This window comes from Scyliorhinus canicula, chromosome 15, assembly GCF_902713615.1.
Source record: "Scyliorhinus canicula chromosome 15, sScyCan1.1, whole genome shotgun sequence".
NCBI classification, from domain to species: domain Eukaryota; kingdom Metazoa; phylum Chordata; class Chondrichthyes; order Carcharhiniformes; family Scyliorhinidae; genus Scyliorhinus; species Scyliorhinus canicula.
Genome location: NC_052160.1, coordinates 110,902,355 through 110,922,217, shown reverse-complemented (window position 1 = coordinate 110,922,217; position 19,863 = coordinate 110,902,355). Strand labels below are relative to the sequence as shown.

General features: G+C 53.4%; 1 protein-coding gene across 2 annotated transcripts in view; it reads left to right on the top strand.

Annotated features, from left to right (window-relative positions):
- Positions 1-19,863, top strand: part of itpr3 (inositol 1,4,5-trisphosphate receptor, type 3) — a 330,370-nt gene that overhangs the window by 132,183 nt on the left and 178,324 nt on the right. For both annotated transcript variants that reach the window (XM_038820893.1, XM_038820892.1), the window contains exons 8-9: positions 3,715-3,861; positions 5,049-5,144. In XM_038820893.1, the coding sequence (XP_038676821.1) occupies positions 3,715-3,861; positions 5,049-5,144 (243 nt within the window). The remainder of the gene's footprint in view (positions 1-3,714; positions 3,862-5,048; positions 5,145-19,863) is intronic.

Here is a 19,863-nt window from a genome sequence, read left to right as displayed (position 1 = left end):
CCAGCTCCCATTTTATTGGTCTCCGTTCTCCATATTTGTAATGAAAATAAACAAATATTTGATCTCCACAAAACTGGAGAAAGTTGGCAATCAGAGCAGATCGATCAACATCTGAGAGAAAGATGGGTTCATGTTTTGTTTCTAACACATCAGAAGGATTAATGTTGAAGGATAATTTTGATAATGTATTGCTCATTGGGATAAACATTCTGAATACTGAGGTTCAGGTGGAAACACAGTACAGTTATCCTACAATTCCATACACAGCGCTTTAATTTCACACAGACATTTGTTTTAATCTTTAATGAAGGGTAATCTTTAATAAACCCATCTTTAATATGGGTAAAGAGCAGAGCTGTGGTATTGGTTTTGGGTTGATCGAGGAAAGAGCCAGTGTAGACACAATGGGGAAAATGGTCTCCTTAGAACAGTACAGCACAGAACAGGCCCTTCGGCCCTCGATGTTGTGCCGAGCAATGATCACCCTACTCAAACCCATGTATCCACCCTATACCCGTAACCCAGCAACCCCCCCTTAACCTTACTTTTTTAGGACACTACGGGCAATTTAGCATGGCCAATCCACCTAACCTGCACATCTTTGGACTGTGGGAGGAAACCGGAGCACCCGGAGGAAACCCACGCACACACGGGAAGGACGTGCAGACTCCGCACAGACAGTGACCCAGCTGGGAACCGAACCAGGGACCCTGGAGCTGTGAAGCATTTATGCTAACCACCATGCTACTGTGCTGCCCCTTCTGTGCTGCAAGCTCAGAAGGGCACTAAGACCACAACACAGAGGCAGAAGTAGGCCATTCGGCCCATTGAGTCTGCACCGACTCACTTAAGCCCTCCCTTCCACCCTATCCCCGTAACCCAATAACTCCTAACCTTTTTTCAGTCACTAAGGGCAATTTTATCATGGCCAATCCACCTAACATGCTCGTCTTTGGACTGTGGGAGGAAACCGGAGCACCTGGAGGAAACCCACGCAGTCACGGGGAGAACATGCAGACTCCGCACGGACAGTGACCCAGCGGGGAATTGAACCTGGGACCCAGGTGCTGTGAAGCCACAGTGCTATTCACTTGTGCTACCATGTTGCCCTTGTTGATCAAAAATCTGCCTAACTCAGTCATGAATAAATTCAATGAGCTAGCCTCCATTGCTCACTAGGGAAAATAACTCCACAGACAAATAACCCTCTGAGAGAAAAGAATTTTTCTCGTGTCATTCTTAAATGGGAGAATTCTCATTTTTAAACTCAAGAGGCCGCGCAATCATGTTCTGTGGACAAGAGTTGAGATCTGGCTTTAGATTTTTAATTTTTTTAAAATCCTCATTCAGGGGGTGGCTCTATTATGTTTCTGCCGGCTTTAGATTATGGTAGTGTAAAGAAAAGTGCCATTCCCTTTAAGAGCTAATAGTTAGTCCACTGCAGAGCCTGTAAAACCAGTTGGAGCTTGCAATCTTTGACTTGTTTAAACAATTAAGGCAAACATGTTCTAAAAATGGTGTAGGGCCCTCTTAAGAACTACAATGAGGTATGCAACAGCTGCTTTAATAAACAGTCTTGAGGAATTTATTGGTGGCGGAAATGCACAAGTAAATAGGGAACATTTTATTTTAGCCTTTTATGCCTACATCTCCCATGTCATTTACAACAATGTTGCAAGTAAAATAAAATTGCCCATTTTTATAAGCCAGGTAATCAGTAGGAAAAGATAACCTGTGATATTGGTAAGTACTTAGCAAACTCAACTACAGCCCTGCTAGAAAGATAATATTGTCCACAATTCCTATTGAATATTTGCCACGTAGACCAACAGGGAAATAATTCAGAATTCTCGAAAATGGGTTTGGTAATTTTGGATGCTGTTATTTTTTGGTAAATGATCTAGCTCTTCTTAAGAACACCCAATGTTAAATGCTAGGGAATTCCAAAACTCTGAAGGGAACTTTGGACTGCCTACTCTTCACTGTATTTTTGCGATTTGGAATAATGTGAGGAAGGATGTAAAGACCAGTGAAGGCTGTCCCAACTCTTTTGTGATGATTTTGAACAACATAAATGGTTAGTAAACAGTAAAACACAGCTAACTGCATTTATGGTTAGCCATAATATCTTTAAAATTACCCAGTTCCAAACCCTCTATTTTCCTAATCTCAGAGTGAAACACCCCCAAACAACATCCCATAGGTTTTAAAACTATAAGCAAAATTCAGCAATAGTTACCACACTAGGCACCTATATCTTTTAAGGTTGCTTCTGAATTGGAGGCAACTAGTTTCTCAAAGTAGGCTTTGTACAGACAGAACTTGTTGGGAGTGAACACAGCTTCCTCCTGTGTGGGCTGCAATCTCAAAACAGCTCTCTGTATGAGGTGAAATTTCTTTCCATTTTATCACAATGTCTTAACACTCTTGTGTCCAACATCTATCTGTTGCAACATTCTTTGTCTTTCTCAGTTTTATTGATACTAGCATGGTCAGTTTGTCTTCTGAACTTTTCCATCTTGTTTCATTTAAGCTGCAGAGCTGCCATCCTACATATGTTTCCACTTTCTCACTGTTACGAAACCATGATTCATTGTGATCTCACTCTTTTCCAGATGTTCAAAAGGAGGGAACCTCTTTGCCTCTTGCACCTTCTACAACTTTCAAATTTTAACAAACCGTACTTGCTGTCCGCATTCCCTTATTTTTTACTTTTTTCTAAAATTTCAGTGACATCTTGTGCCTTGATTGGCATGTCATCTAGATTTCCCAGTTGCAAAAATAAAGCTCAATCGCAAAGCGGCTGGATTTTGCAGAATGAGCATCTTGCGATGTGCCGCTCGTTAAACAAAGGCCTGATTAGGTTTTCAAAACATTTGCCTGCAGAAGGTGTCGGACGCACAAGTTCAGCATAGCGCAGAGACTATGCCAGGGAATTTAGAACCTTGATGAATAACTGGGAAAACAATATGGCTCATCACAAATGGGAATAAAGGATTAAAAAATAAACAGAGGAATGACCAAGAAGGATGTGATTTAGAATGAGAAAGTTCAATATCAAATAAGGTGCAGGAAAATAAACAGAGGGAAGGAAAGATTGGATTAAGAAGAATAAATAAGGAGGAAGAAAGGAAAATAAGAAAATAAATCAGTAAAAAATAGCAAACAGTTTAAGAATTTACATTTTTCAAATCTCCTAACACAATTTACAACCTTAAGGGATGAGAGTTCATGCATATTATTACTTACTTACTTACAGTGATGTTGATTGACACTCATTAATACTTTCACTTTGTTAAAAGGATACTTACCCTTATAATTACTAGACTTAAATTACTGCGCCATGTTTAGTGAGCAGTTAATATGTGCATGTAGCACCTCCAAGGATATCAAGCAGGGTTTAAGCACGGGATTCCATTTTTACAAAAATTTAAATGTGGAGTAGCATTAATAAGCCAGCAACTGATAATGATTCACAATCATGGGGTATTTCTGGCTCTCCACAAATTACTGACCACTTTAAGCATTAATGATGACATGTGTCATTCAGCTGGTGTTATTTCTTTCCAGAAAAAGCTGGCACAAAACGTTCTGTGTATTTGTTAAAAGACACCGCTGACAGGAGTGAATCAGTAGAGAATCGCTGTCCTACCCAAATCAATATAGACTTTCTTTTCTTGAGTGTGAATGTTTTTTTATTCTCCTCCCTTGCAGGGTGATGTGGTAAGATTGTTCCATGCAGAACAGGAGAAGTTCCTAACGTGCGATGAATACAAATCAAAGCTACATGTGTTTCTGCGCACGACACTGCGTCAATCTGCCACCTCAGCAACAAGCTCGAACGCACTCTGGGAGGTTGAGGTAATTTTGACTGTGTGTGACATATATTCCACAAAGTCAAAAATGCATTATTTTAGCTGCAGTAATTTTTAAATGATAAAAATGTGTATGTAACTAGACTCTCAATTACTTCAAAAGTAAAACTCCATAAATATCACCACCCAGTTTTATTCTGCTTGACAGATCTAGAGAAACAAACATCCTGGAATCCTTCTTATCTTGAACCATCCCTAACTGGTTCATAATTAGCTGCAATTCAATGACACAAAATATTAGAGCAGAATAAATGAAATGGACAATTTACCTCCAGCTATTTCCACACTCAGCTCCCCCTCTCCCGTGACATTTTTTGATTGACACCTATATTTCTGAGCCCTTTTAAAAAATTAATTTACTGGATGTGGCTGCCTCTGACTAGGCCAGCATTTATTAACCATCACTCGCCACCCTTCAAAAGGTGGCGGTGAGCTGCTTTCTTGAACGCTGCAGTCCCTGAGGGGTAGGTGCAAAATGTCTTCTGCACTCGAAAGAACTCAACTCAGCTGTTTTGTAATAATACAGGTCACGTGGTGAAATGTGGGGGTGTTGGTAATAAAGAACCTATCAGAAACAGAAACAAAGGGCTTTTTACTAAATAAAAACATGACGCGCATATTCTGATGCCTTGTTATCAGTAAGTTCTGCTGGAGTTCATTGGGTGAAAAGAGAGTGCATTACAACATTCAGCGATTCAAGAGAGACCAAATTCTTTGGTAATCACGTGTGAATTTGAGATCTGTGATCCTTCTAGATTGGAAAATTTCCCGATGGGTCATTCTTTTCTGCCAGAGGGAGGAAGAAGGGATGTCATTCATTATCCATTCCCTTTCCTGATTGTACAGATCATGCAAAATGTATTCCAGCAAAAGTAACTTTAAAGATATATAGGGTGAGAAATTCATCATTGTGCATGGGTTCCAACTGGGTGATGGTGGATCGACTAGCATATGACACATTTATTCCCATTGACTGCATTGGAGCTATGTATACCTAGCTTGCTTCAAGTCACAGTCTGAGATGAATTTCTAACCCACAGGAACATCTGTTGCATGCCCTTAATCATGTAACTTGTCACTTGCTTCCCTACTGTAGACTATGTGGAATATATTTATTAATCACTGATTTCCCCTTGTTTAAAAGAATGACCTATCTCCCTCTCCTACATATAGGTTGTCCACCACGATCCCTGCAGAGGAGGTGCTGGCCATTGGAACAGTCTCTTCAGGTTCAAACATTTGGCTACAGGCCATTACCTGGCTGCTGAGGTTTGTTCACCACTTTCTTTTAAAGAATAATGCTATTTTACAGAGAGAAAATACTTTCAGGAAACAGTACGACTATTCAAGATTTAAAAAAAAAATTGTTACTATCTGAAGGCTGAAATACGAGAGCAATTTGTTGCAGATCTTCCATGTTAGATTTCTTAACTGTGTGGATTGCCTATCAGACGGTTTTGCCGACTGCAGACTGGCATTATTGTGACTGAAAATGAGCTTGCTTGAGATTCTAGCTGTTGATCTAAGTGTACTAAAAATATTCACTCTTCAGTCTGAACACTAGGACTGGGAATTTCCAGCCCCGCCCACTGGCAGGATCTTCCAGTCTTGCCAAACGTCAATGCCCGGGGCACCCACGCGGCAGATTCTGCCATGGCAGGGCCTGAAAATCCCAGCCTCGGTCTAAAGGTGTTTAATGGACATCCTGAATGATGAAAGACGTCAATATTTCTAAAATGGAAATTGTAATGTAGGCGCATCAGATATGTTAGCAGGTGGAAATCTTAACATACTGGGGCTTTGTAAAGTTAGTTTCTGAGCTGGTAAAGCTGCGCATTTCGCTGAAAGAGACGGCACAACAGTTTTAAAATGACCCTTGGCTAATGTTGAAAGCAGTGTGCCTTCTTCCAGTTAAGTGGTGATTCTGTTCCATGATGTCCCTGATACTTTTCATAGGAACTTTTCCCCCCGCAGGGTCGGGGAATCGCCCGGGGCCGGCGTAAATCCCGCCCCCGCCTTTGCCGGAATTCTCCGCCACCCGGGAATCGACGGGAGCGGGAATCACACCCCGCCGATCAGCGTATCCCCCGCAGCGATTCTCCGGCCCGCGATGGGCCGAAGTCCCGCCGCTGTCAGGCCTCTCCCGCCGACGTGGTTTAAACCACCTCTGTGCCGGCGGGATTGGCGGCACGAGCAGGCCCCCGGAGTCCTGGGGGGGGGGCACGGGGTGATCGGACCCTGGGGGGTGCCCCCACGGTGGCCTGGCCCGCGATCGGGGCCCACCGATCGGCGGGCAGGCCAGTGCCGTGGGGGCACTCTTTTTCTTTTGCCGCCGCCACGGCCTCCACCATGGCGGAGGTGGAAGAGACCCCCTCCACCGCGCATGCACTGGTGGTGACGTCAGCGGCCGCTGACGCTCTGGCGCATGCTCGGACTCACGCCGACCAGCGCAGGCCTTTCGGCCAGCCCCACGCCAATCGGCGTAGTGCCAAAGGCTGTTGGCGCCGCATTTGGCGCCAGTCGGTGGAGCGGGGGCCAATCCGGCGCGGGCCTAGCACCTCTGGGGAGGCCCGACGCCAGAGTGGTTGGCGCCACTCTGCTACGCTGGGACCCCCCAACCCGCCGGGTAGGGGAGAATTTCGCCCAGGATCACTGAACAAAATAGGCACCCGGTACATAAATATCTTTAGAAGATCAAAAGATTAATTTTATTACGATCCCTGACCAGACCCCAACAGTTGCCAGGATGCTGGACAGAAACCCCAATATTCTATTTAATTTGTAAGACTGTGAAGAAAGGATACATTGCTTCAGGAGTGATTCCACACACAAATAGGTATATGGGGCGAGATTCTCCGACCCACGCCGGTTGGGAGAATAGCGGGCTGCGCCGTTTTTTCCCGCGACGCCGGTCCGACGCGCTCCCTCTATGCTCCCAACCGGCCAAATTATTGTAATCGTGTATCGCGCGCAAAACCACAGCGAATCGCCCGACGCATGCAAAAAGGCGCTTCCCCAACACCCCCGCTATTCTCCGGGCCGGATATGGGCCGAAGTCCTGAAGTGGGGGGGGGAGTGGGGAGAGGGGAGGAGAGGGAGTGAGTGGAGTGGAGTGGAGTGGGTCGTCCACCCCCGGATGCAACATGTCAACCGCCCTGCCATGGCAGGACGGTCACGAGGACACGGCCGCTGGTTGCCCTGTGGCTGATGGCCACAGCTCACTGACGCACCGGTGAGGAGGACGTGTTGTTAACTGCCCGTTGGACGCAGAAAGTGACATGGGGTTAGGCTGGCCGCGTGTCAGCAGCGCGACCAGGCCACCGGGACACACAGGTATCCCGTGGCAGGCAGCTGCCGAGGTGTCGAATAACCTCCGTCTAACATGTTGTTTCTCTGCCCTCCACCACTCTTCTGTAGGTGAGCAAAATGTATTCAAACCGAACGGCTATATTCAGCGCAGTGGTTGGGGCTGCTGCAGTGCAGCTGGAGATCGAGCAGCGTCCACAGCCATATCCCACAGTGGATGCAGGGCCATGCGTCGTCGAGCAGCATGGGGGGGAGGAGAAGGAGGTGGAGCCAAGGCAGAGGCGACGACCGAGGCCTAGGGTGTACCGGGCCGGATCTCTTTCGAGACAATGCCGAACATCACCTGCAGGAGGGGACTCCGGCTGAGTAGGGAGACGGTGATACATATCTGTCACCTCGTGGCGCACCTCACTCCACGTGGAACGGGAGGAGGACACGTGATCTCGGTTGCCGTCAAGGTGATGGTGGCACTTAGCTTTTATGCTACCAGCTCCTTCCAGTCTCCGAGTGGGGACCTATCCGGGATCTCGCAGTCATCGGTGCACAGGTGCATCCGGGATGTGACCGACGCCCTCTATGCCATCGCCGACCGCTACATTACCTTTCCCGAGGACCGATCAAGTCAAGACGCACGAGCCCGTGCCTTTGTCAACGTGGCCGGGATACCGATGATCCAGGGGCTCATTGATTGTGTTCACGTCCCCATGCGCCCGCCTGCAGGCAACAGGGAGGTGTTCACAAACAGGAGGGGGACATACTCCATGAATATCCAGGTGGTATACGACCCCCACATGAGGATCATGCACGTGTGCGCAAGGTTCCCTGGGAGTGTGCATGATGCGTTCATTCTTGCGTAGTCATTCATCCCTGATATGTTTGAGGGACGGCCCCCCCCGGCTGAGGGGCTGGTTGCTGGGCGACAGGGGTTATCCACTGAGGTCTTGGCTGATGACGCCCATACAGAGGCCTCAGACCAACGCGGAGACCCTTTACAATGAGGCCCATGCAGCAACCGGGGGTGTGGTGGAGCGCTGCTTCGGTATGCTGAAAATGCGATTCAGGTGCCTGGACCACTCCGGAGGGGCCCTGCAGTACCAGCCCGACAGGGTTGCTCGCATTGTTGTGGTCTGCTGTGCGCTGCATAACATCACGATGCAGAGGGGAGATGCCCTGGTGGACGAGTCAGAGGGAGAAGCCACTGGCAGTGGTGCCAACACGGAGGAGGAGGAGGTGGAGGGGGTTGGTAGTGCGTCGGGCGCAGCACGCAGACACAACCCGGCTGCTGGTAATGCCCAGGAGGCTGCACGACGGCACCGGCGAGGACAGCGGGCACGCGACGCGTTGGTGGCAGCAAGATTCTCGCGCTGCGTGCGACGGCATCGCTGAACACTACCACTACCACCTGGGTCGGCAGCCGTGAAGATGGTCAGCACACAACTGCCACCACCACCCCCCCCCGCACCCCGCTCTGCGTACACTGCTCCAGTTCTAAATCACCCTTACCACTGCGGCACAACAGTATGGCACGACACTGATGGCTGTGTCAGCAGGTGTGATCAGTGCCATGTTGAATGATGACAGCCCGCTCTGCGATGAGCTGTGAACTCAGAATTGTTAGACAAAGTCTAACTCATGGCAATAGCTGAACCATCCATCTCGGTGGTCGCTGAGTTAGTCAGGGACACTCCATCACGTGCCCGCGTCGGGTAGCTGTGGGAGGGGGTGGGGGGGAAGGAACTGCACTGAAGTTTCACCGCTCGTCAACCCCAGCGACACTCGGTCACCATCACGATCCCTGTGTCAACGGAAAAATCACACTTACACGTTAGGTGCAACAGTGTGTTTAATGGTGAATATTATGTACAGATGCCCTAGCCCCTACAACTAAACTGTGCCCTTCACCCGTGCCAACTTACTATGTGTCCCTCTTCATTGCCTTACGGACCTTACCACTACATCTAAGTGAATCCCCAGATGATACAGCAGGAGTGGAGGCGGACTGCTGAGAATCACCCTGTGCGACATGTCTCCCCGTCGGCGCTCGTTTCCTGGGGCGACCTGGCCTTGATGGGCCAGGCTGCTCCGCGGGCGTTTCGGATGACGTGGTGCCACCCTGCTCTGCCCGCTGCCCACCCGATGCACCAGGGATGGGACAGGGGGAGGCCGAGCGTTCAGGGACGTCAAGTGATGGAGTTAATGGGACGGGCCCCAGAACCTCCTCCTCCCTTGGGGAGCCCGGTGGCCCCCGGGCCTCACTGTAGGACGGAGGTGCGAGTGGGGAGGTGCCCCATCGCCAAACCGACACCTGGCGCTGCCAGTCCTGGAGGCCTGCAACGGTATCGACCAGGGTCCGAAGGTTCACTGAGACGGAGTCCAGGGAGTGAGACATTCCAGCCAGGGACTGTGCGACCTCAACCTGTGAGTGCACGACGCCATCCAGCACGTGTGTCAGGCGGTTGATGCTCTCCGCGACTGACTGCTGGGACTGTGCCATGGCGTGCTGGGACTGTGCCATGGCGTGCTGGGACTGTGCCATGGCCTGGTGAGACTCGGCCAGGGCCCGTAGCGCACCGGCAATGTCATGTTGGCTGTGGCGCATTGCTGCCTGTGAGAGGGCAGCCCTCTCCAGGGCCGTGGATGACGCGTGCATGTGAAGCCCAACGTCTTGCAGAACCTGACCCATGGCCAAAAACGTGTCAGCCATTGCCTCGACCGCGGACGCCACCCGTGCGGTGTCGGACTGGGTGGCTGCCATGAGCGGCACCACTCCCTGCTCCTGGACACGGTTTGACTCCTCTAACTGCGTCTGCAGCTGCTGGAAGACAGCCCTCATCCCGTCATTCTGTCCCTGGGTTTCGAAATGCATCGGCTGTCCACGTGGGTCGAGTAAATCCAGGAACCCGGGAAACGTCTGGGAGACAGCTGAATGCTGGGCCTCGGCTGCCCACCGACCATCCAGCCCCTCGGCTGCTCCGAGACCTGTTGTACCGGCTCAGCTGTGTGGTGCACACCAGACCGTGAGCCAGGAGACTCATCACTTAAATGCCCAACCGAGGTGAGTGTCTCTGGGATGGTGGATGGTTTGGGAGATAGCAGTGCCGCAAGCTCTAGGTCGTCGTCCATCATAAAATCAGCTGGGTCCTCGTTCCAGTCATATTCGAGCGCAGGCTGCACGCGGCCCACGTCTGGTCCTCCCTCAGGTGACTCTGTTGAGTGTGTCGCCGTCCTTTGTATGTCCTGCTCGAGGGTCCTGGGTTGGGAGGATGGCATTCCTGGCTGATCTCCTGCCACCCTCTGGCGTGTGGCCCTGGGTGCGGTGGTCGTGGCAGATGGGCGCCTGTGTGTGGCAGCAGACGGCCCTGGATGTTCGTCACCACGCCCTAGGGAACAGAGTGATACGGGGTTAGTTAGACATGCTCGGCCGGGCGTAGGATGGTCCAGTGGGTAGAGTGTGAGGGGACAGAGGATGGGGGGTCCAGTGGGTAGAGTGTGAGGGGACAGAGGATGGGGGGTCTAGTGGGTAGAGTGTGAGGGGACAGAGGATGGGGGGGTCCAGTGGGTGGAGTGTGAGGGAACAGAGGAGGGGCTGGGGGGGGGGAGGGTGTTGTCATGCAGGGTTGTCTCACTTGGTTCTGCACCTCCAATCTCGCATTGCACGACCTCCTGGGTGCCAGGTCCCCCAGCAAGGTCCAGTGCCCTCTCTTCAAACACTTTCAGGGGGTGCATGATGGGTGAACCCCCTCCGGTCCTGTTCCGCTCCCGGTTGTTGTGAGCAGTCTTGTCCTGTTTGGGGGGGGGGGGGGGGGGGGGGGGGGGGGGGGGGGGGGGGGGGCGGTGGATAGATCATCACAATTCGGCAGGTATCATCAGGGCGTTCAGATATTGGCACAGGTTGAGGGTACAGTTGCAGCTACACCATGGCATCTCTCCAGGGGGTCGCAGCGCTCATGTGCGACTGTGACAACTTGGTTAACCACTCTCCACTCACTCTCGCCCCCCCCCTCCCCCTCCCCCTCGTGCCCGGGGGGGAGGTGGGTGATGATGGACATGAGGGGGGGGGGGGGGGGGATTTTTGTGACCCGGGGTCACCCTCTTGGCACTTAGCCTGGCAGCCCTGGTGAGGTCGTGGAGCTTCTTCCGGCATTGCTCCCCAGACCGAGGGGTCGGCCCCACAGCACTCACTGCCCTGCCCACCTCACGCCAGGCCCGTCGCACAACGCTGGCAGGGTGGCGATGCCCTCTTCTAGGGCAGATGATGCCCCTCCGTTGCTCCACCTCATCGAGGAGGGTCTCGAGGTCAGTCTCCCCGAACCTTGGCGCGGCCCTCCGTGGCTCCGTCATTGTCAGGCCCTCACTGGTTTTGGTCGCTCGCGCCCTTTTACGACACGGAGCAGCGTCACTCGGGCGCCATTCGGGGGTCGCGGGCTTTTGCCGTCATTCCCCACGTAGTTCCGGCGGCTCCGCTCCTAGCCCATTTCCGGGGCCAGAATCGTTCGGGAAACGGGCCGCGTAGAGCCGTCGTGAAACTCGGCCGCGTTCACGACAACCTTCCCGATTTTTCGCGGGAGCGGAGAATTCCGCCCCATGGTGTATTAAAACAAATGTTATTACCAATACAGAATTAAAATAACTTAATAATAATAATAATAATAATAATAATAATAATCTTTGTTAGTTTCACAAGTAGGCTAACATTAACACAGCAATAAAGTTACTGTGAAAATCCACAAGTTACCACAATCCAGCGCGTGTTCGGGCACACTGAGATGGAATTCAGAATGTCCAATTCACCTGACAAGTATGTCTTTTGGGACTTGTGGGAGGAAACCGGAGCACCGGGAGGAAACCCACGCAGGCAAGGGGAGAACATGCAAACTCCGCACAGACAGTGACCCAAGCGGGAATCATACCCAGGACCCTGGTGCCTTGAAGAAACGGTGCTAACCACTGTGCTACTGTGTCACCCAATAAACTTCAGCATCAAACAAGAAAATAACTTGCAATCACCTGTTAAACAATGCTTAACAATGCCAACGAAACAGTACTCTTAACTATCCTTAACTGTTATCTTTACCTCCACTCAACCAAAACCCATCTCGTGTCAAAATTCACCTTTAAATTCAGTTCGCCAATCCAGGAATACTTGTTGTAAAGGGATGTCTTGGATAAACTACTTTGAGAGAGAGATCCTCCTGGAAACAGCTGGCAGATTCTTGCCTATGTCAAACTATTGTTTAAACTGCTGGACTTTTCAGCTCCCGGGATCTACCTGGCTCACCATGTCTCGTGAGATCTAATGTGATCTTGTGAGATGTCACAATGTGAAGCCCACCCATTGTAGGTGGGATCACTTTTTGGCAAATCTGCATATTACAGCAAGAAATCTTGTCTCACTTTAATATGCAGTTTTGACAAAGAGTCATATGGACTTGAAACTTTAGCTCTTTTCTCTCCCTACAGATGCTGCCAGACCTGTTGAGAGTTTCCAGCATTTTCTCTTTTGGTTTCAGGTTGCAGCATCTGCACTAATTTGCTTTTATCCAGCCTTTTCTGAAACTTCTGTTCGCAAGCAAAAAATCTTTTTTAACTAAACTGCTAGTCTGTTCACAGACAGGTCAAAATTGAACTGAAGCTCCAAAACCCAACACGTGGCAACATCAGCCCCTGGCTTCTCCCATTAATTAGATTATCATATTAAGCTGAACACAATGGGCAGGATTCTCCGCGATCGGCGCGATGGCCCGAAGCCGGCGTTAAAAACGGCGTGAACCACTCCGGCATCGGGCCAACCGGAACGCCAGAAAACCTCCGACCCGGAAGGGGCTAGCAGTAGCGTGAAGCCATTCGCGACGCGTCACGGACGCGCCGTCATTGATGCTGCGCGGCGTTGCAACACAAGAGACACCCCCGCCGGAGACCCGGCAAAATAGCCGCCCGCTGCGCAGCGCTGACATTCCAGGAGCGCGACATTGAGGCGCTCCTGGATGCAGTGGAGCAGAGTAGGGAGGCCCTGTACCTCGGACGCGGCTGCAGGGTCACACCACACCTCAGCCGGCACCTGTGGAGGGAGGTGGCAGAGGCCGTCAGCCCCGTGGCTGTAACAGCCAGGACAGGCATCCAATGCCACAAGAAAGTCAGTGCCGGGACAGCCCTGGCTGAAGCTGACATGGCTGCACCCACTCATGCAGGCTGCATTGGCAGGATGGGGTGCTAACATATGCCATCATACACACCACCGCTGGTCCTCATGTATATATCTGCCTAACACTGTTGCCCATTACGCCACTGCTATCTCCTGCACCCTCCACCATCACAGGGACACTCACCTCGATTGGGCACTTTAGCAATGATGCCTCTGGTACACTAACTGGTGTGCACAACACAGCCATCCTGGTACAGCAGGTGCAGGTGGGAGCAGCCGAGTGGCTGGACAGTCAGAAGGCAGCCCGGTGCAAGCAACCATCAGCCGCCCACATGGTCCCGGGTTCCTGGAGTTACCACACCCACCCATCGACCCGATACAGTCACGAAACAGGGATGATCGAAGGGGGTGACGGCCGGCTTGCGGCAACTGTAGACGCAGGTGGAGGAGTCCACCCACGTCCTGGAGCAGGGGGTGGTCCCGGTCATACGTGGCACCCAGGCCGACACAGCATGGGTGGTGTCTGCGATGGAGGCAATGGGGGCGATGGTGTCATGGGGAGCAGTATGCAAGGCCTGGGGCTTTCCATGCAGGTGTCGTCTGTGGCCCAGGACATGGCTGCCCTCTCACAGGAAGCCATGAGCCAGAGCCAGCAGAAGATCGTAGAGGCGCTCAACGCCATTACACAGTCTCAGCAGGCCTTAGCCCAGTCTCAGCAGGCCATGGCCCACTCTCAGCAGGCCGTCGCTGAGGGCATCAGCACCATTGCCCAGGTGCTGGCCAGCGTCGCCCAGACACAGACAGGGATGGCCAACTCCCTGAGCTCCATGGCTGGAAACTTACAGACCCTTGTTGACACCGGGACGGGCCTCCAGGACTGGCAGCGCCAGGTGCCGGGGGTGCGTCGGATGCTGGATCCATTTGCACACCCGACCCATGGAGTGGCCTGGGGGCCATCAGATACCCGGGAGGGAGGAGGAGCTGCTGGGGCCTGTTCCGGGTCCCCCTTGCAGGAGACGTTCCGGGACACCACCCACCTCGGACTCCACCCACCCCCCCCTTCTGTCCGGGTGCATCTGGTGGGCAACGGTCTGGACAGGCTGGCAGCTCGCCATCCCAGTCGCCCGAGTCGCAGCCTGGCCCATCCAGGCCAGGCCGCCCCAGGAAACGGCAGCCAAAGGGATCCCGTGTCACAGGGCAGGAATCACAGGAGTCCACCTCCAGTTCTGCTGTACCGTCTGGGGAACCACCTAGATGTAGTCATAAAATTAGACACTGAGTAAGTTGGCACGGGTGCAGGGCACAGGTTAGTTATAGGGGCTAGGGCACGTGCATGAACTGTTTGTCATTAAAATCACTTTCACACCTACAGAAGCTGCCTCTGTGCTCTGTCCGATGCGTGCGGGGGGTGTGGTGTGAGATGAGCGCCAGTGTGTGTGTGAGGGGTAATAGGACATCGGCCTCAGGTGAGTGTGACCCCCCCCCCCCCCCCGCCCCACCGCGTCGCCCTCACCACCCCACTGGGCAGACGACGGGATCATGCGCTGCAGTGTGAAAACCGCATGCAGGACGGTGCAGGTGGAGGGTGGTACTGTGGCCATGAGTCAGACATTGTCTAACGATGTAGAGCCCGGAGCTCATCACAGAGCGGGTTGTCATCATCCTCCATGCCATAAAATAGACACGCTTCCACTGGCGACCGTGTGAGCCCTGCCCAGTGTGCCGCAGGTGGATGTGCGATGGAGGGGTGATGTGAATGTGGGTGATGTGAGGGTAGTTGGTGATGGGTGGATGGGGGGAGGGTGATCGGTGGTGGGTGGGCGGGGTGAGGCTGGTTGGTGTTGGGTGGGTGGGGTGAGGGTGGTAGGCTGGTGTCATACCGTGCAGTCTGTGCCCATACCTGGCGATTCCCACACCTCCTAGTCTGTGAACCGGGCGGCTATCAACCACTCTCGTGCCCGCCCATGTCCAGCCCATCTGTCCTGTACATTGCCCCTATCCTCCTCATCTGGGGAGGCCTGCCCTTTGTCATGTTGCTCCCCCTCTTCCCCCTCCCCCTCCTCTGCCTCCAGCACATCGCCCCTCTGCTGGGCTATGTTGTGCAGGATGCAGCAGACATCAACGATGCGGCCCTATCTGAAGTGGGCCCCTCCAGAGTGGTCCAGGCACCTCTAGCGCATCTTCAGCATCCCAAAGCACCTCTCTATCACACCTCCTCGTGCATGGGCATCGTTATTGCAGTTTTCCGCGTTGGTCTGTGGCCTCCGTAGAGGCGCCATCAGCCACGACCGCAATGGGTAACCCTTGTCACCCAGCAAGCAGCCCCTCAGCTGGGGGTGGCGTCCCTCGAACATTGCGGGGATGAAAGATTGCGCCAATACGAACGGGTCATGTACACTGCCCGGGTACTGGGCGCAGACTTGCAGGATCCTCATGCGGTGGTCGCAGACCACCTGAATGTTCATGGAGTAGGTCCCTTTCCTATTCGTGAACACAGCCCTGTTATCAGCTGGTGGCCGCATGACAACGTGCATCCCATCAATCGCTCCCTGGACCATGGGCATCCTGGCCACGGCAGCGAAGCCCGCTGCCACGGCAGCGAAGCCCGCTGCCCGGGCATCCTGGCCGACCCGGTCCACAGGATGTAGAGGTCCACGATGGCATACAGGGCGTCCATCACTGCATGGATGCACCCGTGCACCGATGCCTGCGAGATGCTGGACAGGTCCCCACTCAGCGACTGGAATGACCCCGTCGTGTAGAAGTTCAGGGCCACCGTAACCTTGACGGCTACCGGGAGAGGATGTCCTCCCCCAGTGCCACGTGGTGCCATGTGATATATGGGCGACAGTTTCCCGGCTCATCCTGAGTCGCCTCCTGCATGCCCGGTCTCTGAGGTCTTCGTACGACGTGCGGCGCCAGTACACACAGGGCCTCATCGGGCGTCTCCATCGGCGTGGCACTACCACCTCCTCCTCCTATTCGTCCTGTCGGGCGGACGGCCCTCCAGGCTGGGTGCCTGCCACCTGCCTCTCTGCGGCACGCTCCTCTACGGCAGCCTCCGCAACCTTCCTGGCACGCTCCTGCTCCAGGTCCCCCAGGGCAACATGTAAAGGGAGGCTCTCGCCATGGCGGCCAACATCGCCGGGTGATGCCCAAACATTAAGGTCTTCAGGGAGTTTGGGGGGGGGGGGGGGGGTGGGGGGTGGAGGATAGACGACATATCATCATACCCCTCTCCGCAGCAGGTGCTATGGGCTACATGGTCGCGAATGTTACCGCCTGGCCCCTGGCCAGGCAACACCCTCTCCCCAGCACTCACACTCCTCAGTCCCCCCCCCTTCTCCGCGGCACTCACACTCCCCGGCACTCACCCCCCCCCCCGCCCCCCCCGGCACTCACCCTCCCCAGCCTCCCACTCCACGGCACTCACCCTCCCCAGCCCCCCCTTCCACGGCACTCACCCTCCCCAGCCCCCCCTCCCCGGCACTCACCCTCCACCCACCCAGCACTCACCCACCACCTCCGGCACCGACCACGATCACTGGCATGCACCCTCCACCGGCACCCGCGACCCCCCCCCCCATCTACGGCCGTGCCGTTCCTTCTCTGGCGGCTGCCCCACGCCGACCCCTACCTCCGCGCTGGCCGGCATCAACCAGCCCGACTGGTTGACGCCGTTAAAAAGGTTGTTTGATTTATGCCGGCGTGACCCGTGGACACTTCGGCGGGACTTCGGCTCATCCGGCCCGTAGAATTGGAGCAGTCCCGGGGCCCATGGCGTCCCGTTGCCCTCGCCATTCTGTGAGGCGTGCGCGGCGATTCCCGTTGGCGCAGATTTTTGGCTGCTGGAGAATATCGCGGGTGGCGTCTGAGCGGGATTCTCACCGCCCCCCCCCCCCCCCCCCCCCCCGGTGATTCTCCGACCCGGCGGGGGTTCGGAGAATCCCGCCCAATGGGCTGGATTCTTCCGCCCTGCCCGTCAGAGGAATGCCACGGGCGAGATGCAGACAATGGAGAAGTCCATTACCTCGACCAGGATTCTCGGGTCACCGGGCAGAGGCAACCAGAGAATCCCGCCCAATGTTTCTAATTATCTCCCAGGGAACCTTCTTTATATAAACAAAAGTCCATTAGCCCAACTTCAGCAAACAATATCCATGACTGGAATGAATTATGATCTTACTTTTATGATACTTTAATTGCACCTGTCTCCCAAAAACCTAGTTGCCTTTCAAACCAGGATTTTTAAAAAGATGAATGCAACAGTCACACTTTAGCCCAGGCTTTTAACCCTTACTGCACCAAATACATATAATACACAATCGAAAAACAGCGCCCGTGGTGCAACGTGGCCGGGGAGACTAGCTCCCAGGATCTACCCAGCTCACCATGCCTCGATGTGTCGCGATGTGAAGCCCGCCTATTGTGGGCTGGATCACTTTATGGCAAATCTGCATATTAGAGCGAGAAAGCTAGCAGTTCCCTGAGGTAACCAAGTCATTGGTATCTATCCCCTCACATTGGAGGCCTCGGACGAGTGCCGTTCAATGCTGGTCTCCACAAATGGGGACCAGACGGAACGGCACTCGTGGGGGGTCTCCCAGGGGATTATAGGCCCCCAGGTGCACTCCCTCTGGGCAAAGGTGTACTGTGGCACTGCTGTGGCACCTGGGCATCCTGGCACTGCCAGCCTAATACTCTTCCAGTGCCACCTGGGTACCAGGCTGGCATTTCCAAGGTGCCCAGCTGGCACTACAAGGCTGGCACTGCCAAGCTGGCACTTTTTGCATGGTGATGATCAGGTGGGGGGGGGGTGCCTGTAGGGGTGAAGGGGGCCCAGGGACCTCTTACAGTGGGTTGGGACTGGGGGGAGTGAAGGGGTCGCCTCAGGGGCTCGAGAGATCGGGATGTAATTTCCATCTCTCCCTGCACTGAGGAGTTTCTCAGTGGTTCCGCAGTGCAGGAAAGGGCACTAAGTGTGGCATCGGCCGTGCGTTCCCTGCTGAGGCCCCATATCTAACCGGAGTCACATTAGATGGCGTTGTGTTTCACGGCTCTGCGATCGCAGGGAAACACACGGCTGAACGCGCTCACTATGGGATACAGTTCCGATTTTCTTAAATCACGCCATAGATCTGAAATTCTCACATTCATCACGACTTACACAAATGTATAATGGGCTGGTCGCAGAATCCACCATGGAGGTGAAATGTCTGCAATGGGTGGTAGAGGTTCGATAACTGTTTGAGGCGGCAGATCTGTGGCAGAATGACAACTTTATCTACTGCATTGGATTTGCTTTGTCCAAGATTGTGGGAGCAGGAACAATGAGGGTGGACAAATCACTGTTATAAAGTCACTTGTCCCACTTTAAGATTTTGTCAGGCCATGGGGTCGAAATTTTTAAAAAATGACTTTGGCCACGCAGAAGCTCAGGATTGGTATATCATGCATCGACAATCTTTTTGGGGTCTATTACTTTTGTTGATGTAAAGCTGTGAGCTTTTCCAATGCCCAGAATGGAATCCAAACTTATTTTCTGTGGATATGAGAATTGCTGGGCGAGAAGGGAGATGAAGCAAATGGAATCCCCAACCTACCTAGATAAACTCTTGGAAGTCCTTTTGGATATAGGAATGGGTAGAGTTGTAAGTCCAGTCGGCCAATCAGTATTCTCACGGTAAGCTAAATGGAATGGAAATCAAGTTGTTCCACGTTTCACCCCAGATCCTAACCATCATCATTTGGCTTTCGCTGAGTTCTTAGGCTTGGAGCTCAATAGATGCATTGTTGCATCAGTAACCTGTGATCCATCCGACATTAATCATTCTGTCAAGAACCTGTTGGGCAGGATTCTCCATTTGGGAGACTATGGGCTGGATTCTCCACTTCTGCCGCTATGTCTGGAGGAAGAGTCTGGTCTCACGGCCAACAGTTCAGCTCCGCTCCCGCACCGATGCCCCGCCCAGTGGGTGGCTAGCAGCCACGCCACGTAAAGCCGCTGGCATCACCTGCCGATATGGATGCAGAATAGCCGGATCCGTGCCCACGCATGAACACGGCGACAGCCTGTGGTGGCCGCGCCATAAAACACGGCAATGGCTGCGCGCGTACCCGGCCTGCCAAATACTACCCCCCCGTAATCCCCCGGACCAACCCCCACCAGTCCCCGCAGCCCCCGGCGAAGCCCCCAGTACCAACTCAATGGTCCCCCCCCCCCCCCCCCCCCCCCCCCCGACTGTGGCAGCGCTGGACAGAAGCCATGCCAGATTAATGATAATTGAGAGGACATGTGTCCTGTACCATTGGGAAGTCAGCCCAACGGGGGCGGAGCATCGGGGAAAGGCATCAGGTGACATCCTGAGGCAATCCCAATGGCATACAGCGTACTCGTTTTGAGGAGGCGGAGGGTCTGAAAAACGGTGCCACCCCCCCCATTTCGCCGTAAAAAGGGATTCTGCGGCTGATCGCCGGACGCGATTTCAGCGTCGGCAATTGGAGAATCACGCCCCATGTTTTCCCGCTGGACCTGAATTG